This window comes from Caretta caretta, chromosome 1 (genome assembly GCF_965140235.1).
Source record: "Caretta caretta isolate rCarCar2 chromosome 1, rCarCar1.hap1, whole genome shotgun sequence".
NCBI lineage: Eukaryota > Metazoa > Chordata > Testudines > Cheloniidae > Caretta > Caretta caretta.
The window spans coordinates 4,277,334-4,298,369 of NC_134206.1; the positions used below are offsets into that span (position 1 = coordinate 4,277,334).

The following is a 21,036-nucleotide window of genomic DNA, read 5'->3' on the forward strand; positions in this document are numbered from 1 at the left end:
GTTCAATCCTTCAGGGGGCCATTTAGGGATCTGGGGCAAAAATTGGGGATTGGGCCAGCTTTTGAGCAGGGGGTTGGACTTGATGACCTCCTGAGGTCCCTTTCGACCCTGGTATTCTATGATCTGTTTTTCAATTGTAGTTGCACATCAGTAATGCCCACGAGGCAAGATGCCTTCAATCTAGGTAGCTGGTTGGGAAGGGCCTCTCCACTCAAGAGGACGGGAAAGATGTGAGGAAATAAGCCTGACTGAGGGAAGTGCTGGACCCTGGCCAAAGGGATTTCTAACCTGTGTATGGAAACCTGAGAAACCCAAGGTGTAATTCATAAACTTGTTTGATGTTTTAATCAAAACGCAGGATGCCGTTAAGTGAAGTGTGTGGGGCGCGGGGGAATATCAGCTTGGTTACCAAAAGCATGCAATGTGTCCCCACATTGAGGGAGGGGCAAACCAGGAAAGAAATTCATACTGGTTGGAATTTGGACCAGTTCAGTCCGGTACAGCTCTGGGGTCGTGGGCTAGGGAGCTGGGGGTTATTTTGGCTGTAATCTCTCTATCGTTGGCTCATGCAGAGGCTGGTCAGAGCCTGCCTGTACCTGCAGCCGGGTGCGTCCCTGCCTGTGGGAATGCTGGTGGAGGCAACACTGGGAGCGGGTCTTTAGCGGGTCACAACAGCCCATTGAGAGAGGAAGCTCAGGCTGAGGAGTCAGAGGACTCGGTGGAACCCCAGCTCCAGGTGCCACGTGGGACAAACCCGTCAGTTTGCTCCTCACCTTTTTCAATCTCCCATTATACTCTGTGCCCCCCTCTCCATACTCTCCTTCCCCATCCCAGGCTGCCCCGATTCCAACAGCTCGCTGGTCGCTAGTGTCTGCTCCTTGCTCCCCAATAGTCCCTAGATCTGACCATCTCGGAGCCACCCCACGCTCTCCACAGCTCTTCCTCTGCAGGGGGTGAGGTGCCTCCTGTCACACCTGCTCCCTTGGCTGGGGGGTAATCAGTGACTGTGCCTCGCCAGTGAGATATATCACACCCAAGGGGCAAATGCCAAGGCAGGCACCAGTACAGCCTGTGACGGTGGCGGGTAATGCAGGTGTCTCAGAGTTGGTTCTGGATACAAGTAAAGCCCATTAAGGGAATGGTCCTAGATTTGGGTCTTCTGGGAAGAATGACACTGTGACTGGGTTGCATCCAGTTAGTGTCATGACAAAATCCCAGAGACCAAACGATTCTGGTGCTTTTATTTTGACTGTTGCTGGGGTGTTGCTGGGAAAGGGTATACCAGGTCTGCGTGATCAGATTGATCAGCTAGGGCACAAAAAGAGCATGAAGGTGATTTGACTGTGTTGCCCATTGGCAATGTGGAAACTTGTAACAAGGAGGAAATGATTCCTAAGCCTTTTGAGCCTGACAACTTGCATGTTGCTGGTGACGGTCAGGAAAATTGCAGTGGGAAAGAAAGTACCTCTAACCTTTTATCTAGTGAGGCTATGAGCTTGCCTGAAAGGAGATTGTGTAAAAATTGCCCCGATGGGCCAGAAAGTCTGTTGTTGCTGAGGAACATGGTCCTTTAAAGCAAGCCCTAGGTGAAGAGGGTATGGGCAGAATTTCTGTGAGGGGTGAATTGTTGCTTAGAGAAGCTCCTAGGAAAAGGTAATGGTAATCTGTGCAAGCAGTTTGCTGTAGCTGAAGGGTGTGGACATGATTTAATCAAGGAAGTTTCAGTTCCTGAAACCAGAAATGTTCTGCTAAGAATCAATTCATTAACTTTGCTTTGAAAAGATCCAGAACAAGAACGTCGGGGGGGGGGGTAGGAAAAAAACAAGGGGAAATAGGTTACCTTGCATAATGACTTAGCCACTCCCAGTCTCCATTCAAGCCTAAGTTAATTGTATCCAATTTGCAAATGAATTCCAATTCAGCAGTCTCTCGCTGGAGTCAGGATTTGAAGTTTTTCTGTTGTAATATGGCAACATTCATGTCTGTAATCGTGTGACCAGAGAGATTGAAGGGTTCTCTCACTGGTTTATGAATGTTATAAATCCTGACATCTGATTTGTGTCCATTTATTCTTTTACATAGAGACTATCCAGTTTGACCAATGGACATGGCAGAGGGGCATTGCTGGCACATGATGGCATATATCACATTGGTGGATGTGCCGGTGAACGAGCCTCTGATAGTGTGGCTGATGTGATTAGGCCCTGTGATGGTGTCCCCTGAATAGATATGTGGGCACAGTTGGCAACGGGCTTTGTTGCAAGGATAGGTTCCTGGGTTAGTGGTTCTGTTGCATGGTATGTGTTTGCTGGTGAGTATTTCCTTCAGGTTGGGGGGCTGTCTGTAGTCAAGGACTGGCCTGTCTCCCATCATGAGCCAGCAATGCCCCTCTGCCATGTACGTTGGCGAGAGACTGCTGAATTGGAATTCATTTGCAAATTGGATACAATTAACTTAGGCTTGAATAGAGACTGGGAGTGGCTAAGTCATTCTGCAAGGTAACCTATTTCCCCTTGTTTTTTTCCTACCTATCCCCCCCCCCCCACAGATGTTCTTGTTAAACCCTGGATTTGTGCTGCAAATGGTCCACCTTTATTATCATATACATTTTAAGGAGAGTGGTCACTTTAGATAAGCTATTACCAGCAGGAGAGTGGGGTGGGGGGAGGTATTTTTCATGCTTTGTGTGTATACAAAGATCTTCTACACTTTCCACAGTATGCATCCAATGAAGTGAGCTGTAGCTCACAAAAGCTTATGCTCAAATAAATTGGTTAGTCTCTAAGGTGCCACAAGTACTCCTTTTCTTTTATCTAAAGTGATCACACTGAACAGTCTGTTTCTCAGGTTGAGAGGGAAGACTGGGTAGCTAAGTCTGCAGAGCAGAAGAGCTGTGTAGTTAATCTCTCGAGAATGCAGGCCAGGGATGGCAGGTACACTCTCACCTCTAGACATTTTGCCTATGACTTGTAGTCTCTCAGTGAATTTAACACCTGTTTCCATGTGGAAACAGAGGTTGGTAATGGAAGGACAACAGAATCTTGCATCTAATATGCTAGTAAAAATGGATGGTATCTCTTTAAGACAGAGTCCAGCCTTGGAATTGGTAAGAGTTAAGGATCTGAACACTGGTAAAGGGGCTCCTGTCTGGTTGGATGCAAATTACCTGGCTGACAGGGAGAAGAAAGACTGGCTAATAGCTGTTAGCACAGAGGGCACACCCAATCAGTCAGTGGATTCTGTTAAGCAAGAGAAATCAGGATTTCATCCTTCAGGACAAGGAGGAAAGAGAGAACTTAATTTTGCAAAGGGAGGCCACAGGTTAACCCTAAAACCCCAAAATCCCAATGGTATTGGGCCAAAGGTGTGGCATGACAAATATGATTGTAGATGGACATTTGCAATGGATTTGTTGTTATTGCCAGTGGTGATTTTTGGAAGTAATGTGTTGCTAATACCAAGAACTGTAAAGCTATACAATGTGCCTAATCGTTTGGAAAATCCCTTGAACATGTTAAGAGTGATGCATGAGAAAACACTTTATGTGAAAAGACGTTGTGATTGCGATATTTCAAAGTTAGTGTCTGTGAACAGTCTTGAAACTTTTTACAGGAGAGAAGGAACTCCAGACCTCATGTGCTGTATAAGAAGGGAAACTGAGGCACACTACCATATACCTTTCATGGCTAAATGCCGAGATTCCTACACTATTGACAACATTAACTTGGCTTGATGTTAATTGGGTTCCAAACATTTGCCAGAGCTTGTATAGATAGAGTACCTATTTTGTTCAATTCTTGGCAAGAGCACATAAAACATACAGGACTCAAGCTGCAACGGCAGATCCAATCTATTTCTGGAGTTGACCATGGCCAAAATAATATGGTGCCATCTGTAAATCTTGCCACCTCACTGGTTAACCCCCTTTCTATAGTCTTAATAACTATAAAATAGTTACCATACTATTTGTTATAAACTGTGTAATCCCCCTTGCTATGCTTCTCTCCCTTCACAGGCACATGGAGCATTTCTGAGCCTGATCGACGCACCGGCCACCTCATGGCAAATTTTAGCTTCTCCCCCTCTGACTCTTCAATATTCATCCTAACCGGCATCCCTGGCCTGGAAGCTGACCACATCTGGATTTCCATCCCTTTCTCTGCATTCTACATTATGGGCCTGTTGGGAAATTTCACAGTTCTGTTTGTGGTAGGCAAAGAGCAGACCCTGCACAAGCCGATGTACCTGCTGCTCTGCATGCTGGCGCTCTCAGACATCACCACATCTACCTCCTTTGTGCCAAAGGCACTGTGTATTTTTTGGTTCAATTTGAAAAGCATTACTGTGAAGAGCTGCCTCACCCAGATGTTCTTCTTTCACGCATTTTCTACTATGCATTCAGCTGTCCTAGTGACAATGGCCTTTGATCGCTATGTTGCCATATGTAACCCTCTGAGATACGCCACCATCCTCACCAATGCACGAATAGCTAAGCTCGGGCTAATGGGTTTGATAAGAGCTGTTCTCTTTGCTCTGCCCCTGTCTCTGCTCCTGAGCGGGCAGCCATTCTGTGCCAACCGCATTATCCCCCATACATACTGTGACCACATGGCTGTGGCAAAGGTGTCATGTGGGGACATCACAGCCAGCAGAGTGTACGGCTTGCTGATGGCGTTTGTAATCATTGGGTTCGACCTGACGCTCATTGGCCTGTCCTACGGTATGATCATCAGGGCTGTCCTCAGAATCTCTTCCAAGGGAGCCAACCAGAAAGCCCTCAACACCTGCACAGCCCATATCTGTGCGCTACTGATGGCTTATCCTCTTGGACTCTTCTCCAGTCTGTCACACAGGTTTGGTCAGGGCATCACTCCGCACGTTCACATCATCTTGTCCAACCTCAATTACCTCATTCCCCCCATGCTCAACCCTATCATTTATGGAATCAAAACCAAGGATCTTCGTGACAAAGTGGTCAAATACATCTGCAGAATGTACTCACCTCACGGTACTGACTTTAAACCCGCATGACAAGAGAGGGTTTTGGAACTGCATTATGTTACCCTGGATTTTGAGGGATGTTTACCTCAGAATGTTATCAAGCTAATCGCAGCCATGTGATGTGCACTGGCCACAATGAATTAATAATATAGAACACCACATAGTTAAGGGTTAATTAGAAAACAGGTTTTTAGATGCAAGGTCAAAATCTGGCAGGCAGTTTCAGCTAATTGCAATGGGAGGAGTGGACAGACAAGTAAATACATGAGAAAGAGAGAAGATAAATGGATGAAAACCTTAAATCTAAACACCTTTGATATTCAAAGTTTATTGAAAGTTGGAAAAAGTGGTGATCCAGTAGGGGTCACTATGGCCTCTATGCTTTGTAGACATTATAAAAGATTAGCTAATTATATTGCGCTTTGGAGCAGTCCTCAGAAACCATCTTGAGAGAACTTTTTCCTGACACTCTTTCTCCCCAATGGGTGACCAACTGCCCACTGCGAACCTGCTGTTTATTATTCAGTTCCTTTCCAGGTGTTAGGTTAATATCTGGAATATTCTAGACCTATTGGTTATGTCTGTGTGTGCCTCAATCTAATAAACTGCAGTGTTAGACAAGAGCATGCTGACAAGCCCAGCTAGTGAGGATGCGCTTAGCCGACACAATGAACATAGTGGGGACATGTAAAACAGGATTGCTTAAATCAGAGGCTGAGGATCGACTTAAATAACATTGGCCTAATCCTGTAGTACAGACATGCCCTTAATCACTTATGGCATTTGCATGCCTCTGCTTTTTGGTTGAGATCTGGATCCTACACTTGGTCCAGCTGTGGGACTCCTCCTGCCGCTGTGCCTGCTGATACTGGAACATCTTAGCGAAGGAGGCTTGAACACAGGAGGCCAGGGACCACTTTGAAATGTGGTTCTCTATTACACAGAGATGCCCCAGGGAATAGAAGCTTTGGGGGATGAGGGATTAGGGGGAGGGACTCAGAGAGCAGTGGGTGGGGGTGGAGCAGAGGAGGGACTCAGCATGTGGGAGGTGGGGGGCCACAGGGAAGGTGAGTGGATGAGAGGAGGGACTCAGTGAGTGGCAGACAGGCAGTTCACGGAGGAGGGGTTGGAGGAGAGGAGGGAGTCAGGACTCAGCAAAGGCCATGGTAACCAGGTGTCGCAAGGAAGAATGGAGCATAGGTGAAGTCATGGAAGAAAAGAGGGGAGGGGCATGAGGGGCAGAGACCAGGTGGGACATGAGCCACCACAGCCCAGGTGTCCACACTTTGAAATGTGGCAGGTGGGTCCGCCGCACAGTGGAGATTTAGCCTCCCTTGGCGTACTATACCCGCTGCCTATGTAAGGTGGCCCTTCTTGGCCACTTCCTACCACCTCCCTGCGAAAGTCCCAAGGTCTCCTTCTGTGGTAAGGTACCGTGAAGGGTGCCTGCTCACCCTAAGAGACACCTTGTGGTGGCTCCATACAGCAGCAAGGTTTTTCTCTCTCTTTTTTTTTTTTGAGCGACAACTGCCTCTTCCTATGGTGTGGCCCAGCCTCCTAGGGCCAGCTCAGTCCAAAGGCTCTGTCCTGCTGGGGTAGTCCAAATAGCAAATGAGAGGGATCAGTGAAGCCCAGTATTCCTACGAGAGAAGAAAGCTTCCTTCTCAGGCTGTCCCTTCTGCAGGCCATCCCCAACCTCAGTAAGTGATCTTTGGGCTTTTGTTCATTGAATCATAGAACTTAGGGTTGAAAGAGATCTCAGGAGGTCATCTAGTCCAACCCCTGCTCAAAGCAGAACAAACTCCTGTGACCTTATTAATATAATCTGTGACCGTACAGATCATTGATGCAACCACTGATATTTATTAGAAGAAATACTGTACAAATGTTATCTATGGAAAGGTTCTGATTTGCTTATTATGATTATACTATCTGTATAGGGTGAATAGTTTTTTTTAGTTGAAGTTATGAATATTGGCTATGTACTTGTATATCAATGTGTTCTGATTCTGAAGTAGCCTTAGTAAAGCATTTGGTCAACTTCTTGAGAAAGGAATGTGTACATTCAGTGCCCAGCCAAGAAACACTTCACTGACAATGGACCTTGGAAGACTCCAGTCCACATAAGAAGTCTTCCTGAGAACGTTGAAAATGGCATGTGAGCATTGGCTGCCTCCTGTAAAGAACTGAATTATGCATGGACATGTGGCTTGCCCATGTGACTCCAAACTCCATTTTGCTGTAATTTTCCACAGTAAGAACAAAGAGGTGTCCTTACACCCGGAAAAGACTAGAAAATGCAGCTGCCTCATCTCCATCTTGTCTTCAGTCCTGCTTCTTGCCTAAAACTGGCGCTCTGAGCAAAGGACTGAATGACCCGTCCTGGCTGTTGATGTTCTCTAGAGACTTTATTTAAACCTGCAGTTTATTCCATCTCTGCTACAAGCCTGAACCAAGAACTTTGCCATCACTGTATGTAATTGATTCCATTGAACCAGTTCTTGCTCTCATCTATATCTTTTTCATTTTATGAATAAACCTTTAGATTTTAGATGCTAAAGGATTAGCAACAGCGTGATTGGCGGGTAAGATCTGATTTGTGTATTGACCTGGGTCTGGGGCTTGGTCCCTTGGGATTAGGAGAACCCTTTTTTCTTTTGCTGGGGTATTGGTTTTCATAACCCTTCATCCCCATAACGAGTGGCACTGGTGGTGATACTGGGAAACTTGATTGTCCAAGGGAATTGCTTTTATGACTTATGGTTAGCCAGTGGGGTAAAACCAAAGTCTTCTCTGTTTGGCTGGTTTGGTTTGCCTTGGTGTGCAAAGGAACCCCAGGCCTGGGCTGTAACTGCCCTGCTTTAAGCAATTTGTCCAGGATTAACACTCTCAGCTGGGTCCCACAAAGCCAGCATCGTTACAGTGGTGTAGTCGTGCTAGGATCCACGTCAATTAAGCCAGGTCAATTAAGCTTTGGGTCAGAACTGCACACTATCCAAATTTGAATTTTGGTCATGAGAGTTTGGTTAAAGAGCACTTGCAGTGGCTTAGCAAAAAGCATATAAGTTCCTTGACAAAAAAACCCTGGAAGATTTGTGCTCAGAAAATGGGATAAGCTGTAAAAAGAAAGCTACAAATCAAGAACGGAGAGATCTGATAATGGTAAGTGCCTGTGAGTTCAATACAAGGTGACCCCATAAATTGTGCCAATGCTCTGTATGGGAGTGGTAAGGGAAAATTCATAGAGTGTGTAAAAGTCAATGGTAAAAGCTGTTTAGGGCAAATTATAGCTTCTAATGTCACTCTTGTTAAAGCAGATCTTGTAAAGAGCAAGATTACTTACCAAATCAGAGTGTGAATGTTGTAGTCCTCTATGAGCTTACTGTAAGCATGTCTTTAGCCAGAATCCACCTTGAATGGAATGGTACTAAGCATGAAGTTATAACTGGTGTAAGGACCTTGCTGCCTAAGGATCTTTTGATTGGGGAAAATATTAAAGCTTTGTTCAGTCCAGGTAGCCAGTCACAGGAAAGGAATTATCTTGAACCTGTGTCTATTATGGACATTGATTTGCCTGGGGAGGGTTTCTCCAAATGTTTGTCTGAGGAAAAGAACAGTTTGTCTGAGAATGAAATTTCTAAATGTCTGTCTAATGTCTCGGAAGTAAACCTGGAAGTAGATCAAGCACAGAAAGAACTCGTTGGTCAGGCAAATGTTTCTCAGGAGCAGATTAAAGTGGATGGTCAGGCTAAAGGCCTAGCTGAGGAAGAAAAGGGTAGATTTTTGTTGGGTAATGGATTTTTGGCTAGTACAGCTTATAAAAGTGAACCTAAAAAGGGGAACTGTGATTTACTGGAAGTAGCTCAGTGTAGTGAGGAGAGCAGCAGTTTATCTGTTAGGAGTGGCCATGTGCCTGGTAAGGAAAATTTGGATGAGCCAAGGCAGCCTTGTGAGCTGATGCTTTGTCTAATCAGCAGTTTGGGAAGGCAAGGATAGTGGAAGATGGGTGTCCCTGGACCTTACCTGTTACCTGTGTGGAGAATTGTGACAGTGAAGGAAATGTGCCTGTGTCTGTCAGGGGTATTGACTTGCCTATGGAGGGAGCTACCCTGATCTCCAAGCAGGTGTCTGAGACATGGGGAATGAGATCCCAAGCTGTGTGTCTGGAAAAGGAGAATGTGTCTCCAGCTCTTCTTTGTCTGTGAAGCAGACGGAAGATGCCTTTCAGTCTGTGATGGTTGAGAATAGTGCAGTTGTTTCAGAGTTGGTTCTGAATTCAACTAAAGCCCAGGAAGGAAATGGTCCTAAGTTTGTGTCTCCTAGGGAGAATGGCATTGTAACTAGGTTGCGTCCAGTTGGTGTGCTACCAAAATCCCAGAAACCAGACAATTCTGGTGCTTGTATTTTGCCTTTTGCTAATGTGTGGCTGGAAAAGGGTGTATCAGCTCTGATTGATCAGGGTGATATCCTAAACAGGGCACAAAAAGAGCATAAAGGTAATTTGATTGTGTTACCTACTGAGAGTTTGGAAATTTGTAGCAAGAAGGAAAAGCTTGTAGGTGGCAAAAGCATGGAGAATGTTTCTGACCTTTTGACTATGAAATCTAGCAGTTTGCCTGAAAGGAGATTGTGTCGGGATCCACCTGATAAGTCCAAGGTGATCCTCGATGTCAGTGAGACCCAGAAAGAGTATGTTGCTGCTCAGGAAAGTTTTCCTTCAGAGGAAGCCCCAGGTGAAGAGGGTAAGGGCATAATTTCTGTGAGGGATGAACTGTGGCTTAGAGAAGCTCCTAGGGAAAGGAATCCTCTTGGTAATCTGTTCAAGCAGTTTGCTGCAACTGAAGGGCATGAAAGTGATTTAATCAAGAAAGTTTCAGTTCCTAACAGCCAGAAATTTTCTGTTGTGAATGGATCCACTGACTTTCCTTTTGAAAGATCCAGTGTGGATAGCTTTGAGAGGGTCTCAGATGGAGTAAAAGCTGTTAGGGAATTTATTCAGCCCTATGACCAAATGGTTGTGTTTGGCCAGCTTGTTGGGAACACAATGGTGTTGGAACAGGAATGTCTCCATGCTCATTCTGTAAGTGAGCACACTGCACTTCAGGGTCTGAGGACAGATTTGGTTTCTGGTGTTTCAGAGCGGAACAATTTTATGGCTGACTGCTTAAGGATGCAGGGGAGAGCAAGCAAACTCTCACCCTCAGACTCTTTGGATTTGTGTGGTAACTTTTTAAGACAGAGTCCAGCCTTGTATCATAGATTGATAGAAGTGTAGGACTGGAAGGGACCTTGAGGGGTCATCTGCAAGTGTTATCAATATTGTCTCTGTTCCTATTGTGACATTGCACCCCATAATTCTTTATGGAAATATGCTTATGTATTTATATATGACAAAACTGGAATATGTTTTATGTTACATATGCCATGTAACATACCTCTGCAAAGGTTATGATCTACTGAATATATTCATCCTAATTTGTATGCATGTGTCATATTTGTATTTGAAATACAAATATTTCAAATATTGGCTGTGTACTTGTTGAGTTTAAGTAGCCTTAGTAAAGCATTTGGTCAGCTTCTTGAGAAAGGAATGTGCAAATTAAGTGCCCAATCAAGAAACACTTAACTGCCAATGGATCTTCAAAGACTACAATCCACATAAGAAGTCTTCCTGGAGACATTCAAGAGGTGGATTTTGCATAGGAGAGAGGAGGGGTCTCAACCCACAAGAGAGTCTATTTAAGCCCCTGGAAGACCCCTCCATTTTGTCTTCAGCTGGCTCAAGAGATAGCCTCTCCACCCCCAAAGGATACCTGAAAGAAACTGGAACAAAGGACAGTAACCACGGGGTGAGTGATTGCTCGATCCAGCCTAGGAGGTGGCCAGTCTGTAAAAGAAGCCTACTGGAACATCTCTGAGGGTGAGATTTCATCTGTAATCACTTTCTTACTGTATTAGGTTTAGACTTTTGTGTTTTATTTTGCTTGGTAATTTACTTTGTTCTGTCTGCTATTACTTGGAACCACTTAAATCCTACTTTTTGTAGTTAATAAAATCACTTTTTACTTATTAATTAACCCAGAGTATGTACTAATACCTGTGGGTAGGGACAGCAATGCATATCTCTCTATCAGTGTTGTAGAGGGCAAACAATTCATGAGTTTACCCTGTATAAGCTTTATACAGGGTAAAATGGATTTATTTGGGGTTTGGACCACATTGGGAGCTGGGCATCTAAGTGTTGGAGACAGGAACACTTCTTAAGCTGTTTTCAGTTAAGCCTGCAGCTGTCGCGGGACGTGGTTTAGACCTGGATCTGGGTTTGTAATAGGCTAACATATCTTGGTCAAACTGGCAAGGTTCTGGAGTCCCAAGCTGGCAGGAAAATGGGTTAGAAGTAGTCTCAGTAGATCAGTTGGCAGTTCCCAAGTGGTTTTCTGTGTTCCAACCCGTCACACCTGTATCCAGCTCATTAAATAACATCAGCCCCAGAACAGATCCCTGTGAAACCCAACTTGAGACCTCCTTCCAATCTGACAGCATTCCATTAATAGTTACTCTTTGTTTGTGATTGTTTGAACCAATCATCTATCTTCTACTGAGCCTGCATTTCTCCAGCTTACTTATTGGAATGTCACGTGGGGATATGTCAATATACCTGGACTTTAGCATGGCTTTTATGTCCATCGCTTTTCCCCCCATCCACCAGTATGGTTTGGTATGATTTGTTTTTGCTCTGCCTTCCTATCATCTGTTACCAGCTCACTTTCTCCACTGAGTAGCAGACCCTTACCCTTTCTGATCTTTCTTTATAGTCTGATATTTGTAGAACCCCTTCTTGTGATCTCTAACATTTCTTGCCAGCTATAACTCATTCTTTGCTTTGGCTTTCCTGATTTTGTACCTACACACACGTGCTATTGCCATATATACTTCCTTTGTGACATGCCCCTCCTTTCATTTCCTGTATGTATTCCTTTTGGTTTTTAACTAGCTAAAAAGTTCCTTGTGTGGACACATTGAGTGGCTCTTCTTATCTTTTCACTGCATCTGAATAGCTTGATTTTGAGCCTTTGGAATTATATCTTTTTTGGAACTGCCAGCCCCCTTCTACTCCTTTTCTTTCTAATTTGTCTTTCAGTGGAACCTTGCCTACTATTTCTCTGAGTTAGTTGAAATCTGCCTCTTTGAAGTCCAGTGTCTGTGTTTTGTTTGCATGTCCTCCTTTCCTTAGAATCTTGAATTCTATCAGCTCATGTTCACTTCCCCAAGTTCCCCACCACTTTCACTTTGCAACTAAATAATGTTGGTCAAAACCAGAACCACAATCAATGACCCCCCTACATGTTTTCTTAACTTTCTGATTCAGAAAGTTGTCACTGTTGTGGGGCAAGTACAGCCCATTCACCTTTGGCGCAGGGCAAGAATGTTATGGCCCCATGACTAAGACTTCCTGACTAACCTTTGCCTCACAGCGATAGGGCCCAGTGATCCAAGTCAGTGTGGCTGTGCTTGCCTTTTGGGTGATGTGCCCTCATGGTCAGGGGCAATAAGCTGCTATTGCCCTCACGGCAGATTGGCTTAGTGAGCACAGTCAATAGGGCCACCTTTGCCTCCGGGGCAAGCTAGCTCTTGGTCAGCAGGTCAGGTCACATTGGAGGTATCAAACTGCACCCCTTTCAGTATGTCGCCCTGGGCCATTGCTGAAGTGCCCATGTCAAAGGCCGGCCCTGTGTTTGACCCCCAATCTCATCACGATAACTCAGGACAGTGTATATGGTGCTCGGCACTTTCTCCGCACCAGTCACTTCCCTGACCCACTGATCACTGATTACAGTCAAACCACCTACAATTGATTAAACGGCAATTGCAAGAAAAATAAGGAACAAACAGAAAGAAATATGGGAAACACAGAACCTTCCCTACGGGCATGTAAACCACCACAAACAGCTGTCTCTGGGGTGTGAGAAAAGTTCAGTCTGTTCCCCACATATCCCAGGCCTCCCCTCAGACTTGGGCTGTGGTGTGGTGATACCATGGGTGAGAGACCTGCTATGACAGTGGCCACACGCCCTCAGGCTCTAAGTGGCAGGACCCTTCTGCCCAGCATCTTCCCTCCCATTGGGTTCATGTCCCCCATTCTGAGTCCAGCCTTCAAAGTCCTCCTGTCCCGCAGTGTCCCCCTGTGCTGGCCCCTCTCCCCATGGCCCCACCTTGCTCTCCACAGCCACTCATCATGCTTGGCTGCCATGTTACTTGTGGCATGGCTGCATCCACTCCCCTGGCTATGGCCCTGCTGTAGCTCAGCCCTGGTTCCCCATCAGGGCCGGATTAACCTTTTGTAGGCCTGGCGCCAAACATATTTGATTTGATTGAGACTTCCACTCAGCCCCTAGAGAACAAACTGGGCTAGCATCAATATATCAAAAATACTTTTGAATTTAGTGTACTTGTGTGGGCGGGTGGGTGTTGTTAGTTTTTTCTTTTTTGTTTAAAAGCCCATGACCTGCTTGGGGCCCTGAAAACAAGCGCTTAATTGGCACATTTATGAGCCATATTAGGCCCAAATGTAGCCTTCAGTGGAATTTCATCTGCATCTCCCCCCGCCCCCCTTCCACCCAAAGTTATGTTTCGTTTTTTGAAAGCTGGATTTTCTACTTTGGTACAATAATGTTTAAAAAACTTTTTTTTTCCAAAAATTAGTTTCTTTAGCCTATTTCTCCCTTTGCCTCACCATCTCTCAAAACTTCAGGTGAACCAGTAAAGTTACCGGGGTGGGGTTTGGGGAGGAAATTTGCTGCTGACTGTTTTTTGCAGGGAGAAAGGGCCACTAAGACACACGCACACTTTTCCATCACAATCCAGCCTCAAGCCCCTACCCCGACCTTCACCCTGGGTTCTTCCCCTCTCCTGCCCCTCCTTCGGACCCCCAGCCCCACAGTTGACTCCCACCTTCACACAGGCGTCCTCCTCAATTACCCTGCTATTGCCCAGCCCCCACTTTCAAGCCCAGAGCCGTCACCTCCCTCCCTTTGACTGCCTGCTCCATGCAGAGCCAACCCCACCTTCAACCCCGTCTCTCCTTTCTGTTCTCCCTTTGCCCCCCCACACAGAGCCAACTCCACCTTCAACCCAGACTCTCCCCTCCCTCCCTCCCTCTGCCCCATACACAAAGCCAACCTTCACACCCTGCTTCTCCTAAGCTCTGACCCCTGTAAAGTCACTGCTAGCTTGCCCCATTGCACCTGGACTTGCCCTACAACTGCCCCTTCCTTCCAAAGTGTTCTCTAACCCCTCCCCTCCCAGAGTAGGAGGGAGTTTCTGGGCATTCCCACTGGCAGTGGGGAGCAGCAACCAGCCCCACTGTCACCACCTGCCCCTCCGCTGCTCCAACGTTTGGCTCCAGTCTGCTCAGCCCCCCCACAGCTCTGCCTCAGTGGTGCTGCTCTGCCTCCAGCCCAACTTTGACTCCGTACTGCAGCTTCCAGATTTTTACAGCCTTAATAGCCCCAAATCACTTAAAAACTAACCCCAAAGTAGCCCAATCTATCTATTGAGACAAAGGTGTTTGGTTTTTTTTTAAACACATTGGTCTCTACATCAAGTAACAGATGAAAGTTTTTGTTAGATACCTAAGTACAAACTGGATTTTAAAAAACAAATAATACAAGTCCCAGCAGGAGTTCATCCACATTAAAAACAAAGCGAGATGAAAATCAAATCACATTCAAAACCCCAATGCTGGTACTTGTATCCCGATTGAGGATTGGCAGATATTTCAAACTAAAAATAGCAAATGTTAAAAATAGCCCCAAAGTAGCCCAAAGTGTATGTAGTGCAAAAACAAAAAAATATATTTATTTCTAATGCATTGAATCATGGTACTCAATGTCCATATTTTGAGTTGAATTAGTTTGTTACTGTTAGTTGCTAAAAGGCAATATTTCATCCTTGCTGTGTTCGTCAGAAGGAGAATGCTTCTGCTGCTAGTCATACGTCAGCAATGACCAGTGCGATCATTTCTTTCATTGGTGTAAACTATTCTCAACAAATTCTGTGTTGTTGCATATACGCCCTAACACAAAGCATGTTTTCTGAAAGTTCCTCTTCCAGCCTTTTGCGCAGTTTTGTTTCAATCAAGTTCAGCTGAGATAGCAGTCTTTCAACTTCAGCATTGCTAGAAGGTAGTGACAGCAAAAACAGAGCAAATGAGCCAAGTTCACCAGAGACTTTGTCCTCAGCAGCATTTATGTATTTGAGAACCTCAGTCCAAAACTGCTCAACTTGGTTGTCCTGAGTATGAGGCCAGTGAACCACTGGCAAAACTCTCCACTGCTGCTCCAACTTTCCAGTGTCTCCACAAAACAAAGGCAAAAATGAGATCAGCTAATCAACATCGTGCAGGGCTAAGCAGAGTAGAAGGACTTAGTACTGCAAGTGATTCAACCACCAGGATGTTTGGTGGCCATCCCTGTTTCATGACAAACCCCAACATGAAATTTTGACACCAATTTTTGATGCCTTAGAAGGCGAGAACGGTTAGTGTGTGTTTTGAAAGTCCAAGCTGAAAAGCGACAACCAAATGAACTGTTAAAAGTGGTAAGTTTTTGACCCAAAGGTGACGTTGTAGTTAAACACAGTGGTCCAGTTCTCAAAAACACAAAGTTTCATAACTCTCACCAACAAGCTCTAGTAGAATGTCCTCAATTCCTGCAGAAGCTTTCCTGTATTAGTTTCCCCTCCAGGCCTCCTGAAGGATTAGACGTAGAAAAATCAGGTAAATTTTATTCACAAGATTGCTGCACATATGATAATAAAACATTGCTTCCATTCATCCAAACTGCTCCAGGCCCTATTCATACAGTGACTAATGGAAAGCCACCATGAGTCAGAAAGCTGCAGTATATTCTGGTGGTCTGGAAGTCATGGAAAGGCCAACAGACAGGGTGTGTGGGGGTTTTGGGCTGACAGGTGACGCTGAAAGAGGTCAGGGAATGATCAGAGAGAGGGAATTCAGCAACCGAAAGAACAGTGCTTGGTCATAGAGTGATAAGACCTTAAGTGTGAAGATGTTCTCACACTGTGAACTACCAATTTCCTGAGCTTAGCCAAATTGAGACAGAGCACTCTTGTTTAACGAGGAGATCTCCTTTCCCACTCTTGTCACACAGGTTTAAAATCAGTGGCCCCAGGTGATTACATTCTGCAGGTGTATTTGCCCACTTTGTCACAAATCTCTTTGGTTTTAGCTCCATAAATGATAGGGTTGAGCATGGGGGGGATGACAAAATAGAGGTTGGCCAAGATGATGTGAACCTGCGGAGCGATGCCCTGACCAAACCGGTGTGTCAGAATGGAGAAGAGGGAGGGAGTATAAGACGTCAGCATCACACAGATGTGGGCTGTGCAGGTGTTGAGGGCTTTCTGGTGGGCTTTCTTGGAAGAGATTCTAAGGACAGCTCTGATGATCAGACAGTAGGAGAGGGCTATGAGTGTCAGGTCTAAACCGATGACTACAAATCCTATAATTAAGCCATACATCCTATTGACTGTGATGTCCCCACATGATATATTTGCCACAGCTATGTGCTCACAGTACGTGTGGGAGATAATGTGGTTTGCACAAAATGGCAGCCTGCTCAGGAGCAGGGCCAGGGGCAAAATGAAGAGAACAGCTCTTATCAAACCCACTAGCCCTAGCTTAGCTATTTGTGCGTTGGTGACAATGTTAGCATATCTCAGAGGGTTACATATGGCAACATAGCGATCAAAGGCCATTGTCACGAGGACGGCTGAGTGCATAACAGAAGCTACATGAAGGAAGAACATCTGGGTGAGGCAGCCACGCACAGTGATGCGTTTCAAATTGAACCAAAATATACATAATGCCTTTGGCATCACGGAGGTAGACATGCCGATATCTGTGAGCGCCAGCATGCAGAGCAGCAGGTACATCGGCTTGTGCAGGGTCTGCTCTTTGCCTACAACAAACAGAACGGTGACATTTCCCAACAGACTGATAATGTAGAATATAAAGAAAGGGATGGAAATCCAGATGTGGTCAGCTTCCAGGCCAGGGATGCCCAATAGGATGAATGTTGAAGTGCCAGAAAGGGTGAGGTTGAAAGCTGCCATGAGATGATTGACGTGTTGATCAGGCTCGGAAATGCTCCAGGTGCCTGTGAAGGGAGAGAAGCACAGTGAGGGGGGTTACATGCTTTATAACAAGTACTACACTAAATATTTTATAGGTATTACCAATCTAGAAAGGGGGGTGAGCAGTGAGGTGACAAGATTTGCAGATGACAAAAGATTATTTCGGTCATAGTCAAGTCCAGAGAAGTCCTCTCAGGGAGCTAACTAACCAGGTAAATGGGCAGCATGATGGCAGATGAACTTTAATGTGAATAACTGCAACATGTACGCCCATTGGAAGAAAAGCTTGAATTCCTCACACACCTTACAAAGTTCTAATTTAACTGTATGAACGCAGGACAGGGTCCTGGGGTCATGGTACACAGCTCTGTGAAACCCTAATCACAGAATTTATTACTCTCTAAGGAGCCACAAGTACACCTTTCCTTTTTGCGAATACAGACTAACACATAAACCGTGGTAAACATATAACACGTAAACCGTGGTAAACACAGCTGCTACTCTGAAACCTAATCGCAGAATGAGCATGGACAGAAACTAAGCAAAACATTGGGGTACAGGAGGAATGAAATGGGGAATTGTACAGAAAATACACTGCCATGAGATTAATATTTCACCCTCCCGTGGACTCCTCTGTGTACTCCAGGGCATGCTTCTCACACTGGAAACTTTAGGATACAGGGGTTCAGGCAAGGGCAACGAGATTGATCAAGGGCTGGGGAATCTCTCATATGGAGAGAGATTGCAAAGACTGGGATTGTTACCTTACAAAGGAGGTGAATAAGAGGGGATATGAGAGAAGTCTGTAAAATACTGACTGGTAGAAAGTACATGGAGAATTTGTTCCCCCTGTCTTATAACACAAAATCAAGAGGACATTCAAATAAACTGAAAAATGGCAAATTCAAAACAGATAAATCAAGAATGCTTTCTTCACTAAATGACTCATTGGACTGAGGAACTCATTTCCACAAGAGGTAGTCGAGGCCGTAAACTATGTAATAATCAGGAAGGGTTTGGACATTTACATGGATTGTGACATTATCCAGTTAGAATACTTACAGCTAAATAAATATTTTGGAAAGCCTATACACCCACGTGTTTCAGGGCCTGAGATAGTCTTTAGCTGTGAGGTATTAGGGTGACAGCCTCATGATGGACAGGTCACCCCCCACCCCCATCCACCCACTGCTGGGTTTCTTCTACCTTCTTCTCCAGCACCTGGGGCTGTTACTGTCAGGGATAGGACACTGGACTAGATGGACCATAGGTCTGATCCACGATGCAATTCCTGTGTTCGAAAGGAGCCAAGTTTCCACCATGGAAACAGGCATTATCATGCTGAGCTATGACTGTGCTCAACAGAATGGGCACAAAGGACACAAGAGTCTTGGTATTTAGGGCTACAGGTCTGCACCTCTGTTACTTCCCTTGTGTCTTTTGTTGACACAGTTTCATGTTGGCACCCAGCTTTGTGTGAGACATAAGTTACAGGTGTAAACTGACAATTGTAAGCAGAAACGTGTCAGCAAATCAGGTGCTTACCCTTCTCATGCCTGAATATTGATGAAGTTTGTAGATGACTCAAAAATTTGGGGACGGTAAATAATGAAGAGGACAGTTCCATGATTCAAAGCTACTGGATTGGTTGGTAAACTGGGACGAAGCAAACAATATGTTTTCTAATATAAACATGTAGATAGATACCTACATCTAGGAACACGTAGATGATGCTTACATGATGGGGGACTCTCATGGGAAGTGCAGTGACTCTGAACAGGATTTGGGGGTATGAAGGAATAATTTGCTAAACATGAGCCCCCAGTGTGACCATGCAGCCAAAAAGAGCCAGTGTGTTCCTGGGATGATAACCAGGGAAAGCTCAAGGAGAGGTAGAGAATTTATTTTACCTCTGTATTTGGCACTGGTGCGACTGCTTCTGGAATCCTGTGTCCAGTTCTGGTGCCTAAAATTAAACATGGATGTTGATACACGGAAGAGGCCAAGTATTATTAGAAGGTTAGGAAACCTGCCTTATAGCAATGGCTTGTCATCAAGTCACCCCTTAACCATCTTTGGTAAACTAAATAGACTCAAAAATCTCAGTCTGCTAAGTACCTACACAGGGAACAAATATTTACTAATAGGCTTTTCAGCCTAGCATACAGAGGTGTAACATGATCCAATGGCTGGAAGTTGAAGTTAAAGAAATTCTGCCTGGAAATAAGTTGTACATTTTTAAATGGTGAGCATAATTAACCACTGGTACAATTCACCAAGGGTCTTGGAGAATTTTTCATCACTGAGAAAGTTTAAATCAAGGTTGGATATTTCTCTAAAATATTTGCTCTAGGAATAATTTTGGGGAAATCCTTAGGCCTGTGTTATACAGACCGGATAATAACAATCCCCTCTGGCCTGGGAATCTATTAACATGTCCCCAGGAGTTGCCTGGAGGCATTTTGCCTGCAAGCTTGTGCCTGAGATTAAGGAAGGCATTTATTATTTTCATGGCGATGGCACCTGGGAAATCTACATTAGATGTGTATTTCATGAGGAAGAGAGATCTTTTGAGGCACTGCATGGATGAATGTTTTAGGAGAGAAAAATAATGACTTGACCACATGAAATCCTTGCTATTAATGACTAACAGAGGTGGCTAACAAATGGGCCCAGAGCATCCTGGGTTTAATGTCTGTGTTCCAGTTGCCCACTGCTTCTGGCAGCTGACAGTTGCTCCTGAAAATGAGTGGTGTTTATATAGGCCCTGATATGTCCCAGAGTTGCCCACTCTTGTTATACAATGTGCATACTTCTCAGCTTGTGCATTGTTCCTGTGCAGCAGTCCCCGAAGCCATGCACATTGTGTATGAATGCACCAAGATCAGCAGCAGACGTGCCCTGGCATTTGCCACTCCCTGTGTGGGATTTCTCACTGATGAGACACAGTCACTGGTCTCCCTCCAGACAATGGAGAAGGTGTCACAGGAGGCACCTCACCCACTGCAGAGGAAGAGCTGTGTGTGGTGTGGGGCAACCTGGAATGTGTAGGAGCCAGGGACGGCTGGGGAGCATGGAGGAGACACTGGTGACCAGCGTGCTGTTGGAATCAGGGCAACCTGGAATGGGGAAGGAGAATGCGGACACGGGGTCAAAATATGATGGGAAATTGAAACAACTGAGGAGCAAAGAACAATGTTTCCTTTCACCAGTGAAATGCCAACCATCACGAAGAAAAATTGAATTTCAGCAGCTCTACTCACTTGTCCATGAACTCCCCACTCTCTGTCTCCACAACCACCAGTGTTGACCGCTTCTCTGTGTACATCCACCTGCCTGCCCCCAACAACCTCCAGTACTTCTCTGTGTACATCCACCTGCCTGCCTCCACAACCTAAAGTGCTGACTGCCTGCTCAGTCTGTCCCCCACCCTCACAACTTCCAGCCCGGCCACACCGTGATACCCCTCACCCAGGACCAAAGCCAGGTGACAGACCCCACAGTGACCGATCACAGCAATATCTCCTCAGACGAGGTTAAACTCAGTGTCGGCCTGCACCGGGGAAAAGGAGGAGATCGTCCTGAATTGCCTTTCTGGGGGCTAAAGGAACCCCAGCAGCAGCTCAGCCTGTGCAGGGAAGGAGAGGGACAGACCTGGTGGGAAGGAGAGAGGATGTTGAGACTGAACGGAGCCAGCTTGAGTAAATTTTCCTCAAATTGACATAAAGCTTGAATGTATTGCAGCCCGTTACAAACCCAGACACACCTTCCTGAGGCTGCTTTTCCATGTTGTTAATTGCTGATGGTGCCACAAGACTGTAGTAGTTAAATCTGTTGTGTTTCTGATAACATTAAACAGTTCAAGTACCATGCTGGTGA

The 21,036-nt window shown here is 45.3% G+C and overlaps 2 protein-coding genes across 2 annotated transcripts; one reads left to right on the forward strand and one right to left on the reverse strand.

The window, feature by feature from the left end:
• Positions 1-4,059: 4,059 nt before the first annotated feature.
• LOC125626650 (olfactory receptor 52N4-like) lies at positions 4,060-5,031 on the forward strand. Its single transcript, XM_048829926.2, has one exon. It carries the CDS (start codon positions 4,060-4,062, stop codon positions 5,029-5,031), a length of 972 nt encoding a protein of 323 aa, XP_048685883.2.
• An 11,166-nt stretch (positions 5,032-16,197) lies between these two features.
• On the reverse strand, positions 16,198-17,136 carry LOC142072766 (olfactory receptor 52E2-like). The gene has a single exon (XM_075130743.1). The coding sequence runs from the start codon at positions 17,134-17,136 to the stop codon at positions 16,198-16,200; it is 939 nt and encodes a 312-aa protein (XP_074986844.1).
• Positions 17,137-21,036: the final 3,900 nt, after the last annotated feature.

Bases quoted from the DNA above. Each gene is read 5' to 3' on its own strand.
- LOC125626650 (XM_048829926.2), top strand. From the start codon at position 4,060: ATGGCAAATTTTAGCTTCTCCCCCTCTGACTCTTCAATATTCATCCTA.
- LOC142072766 (XM_075130743.1), bottom strand. From the start codon at position 17,136: ATGGCAGCTTTCAACCTCACCCTTTCTGGCACTTCAACATTCATCCTA.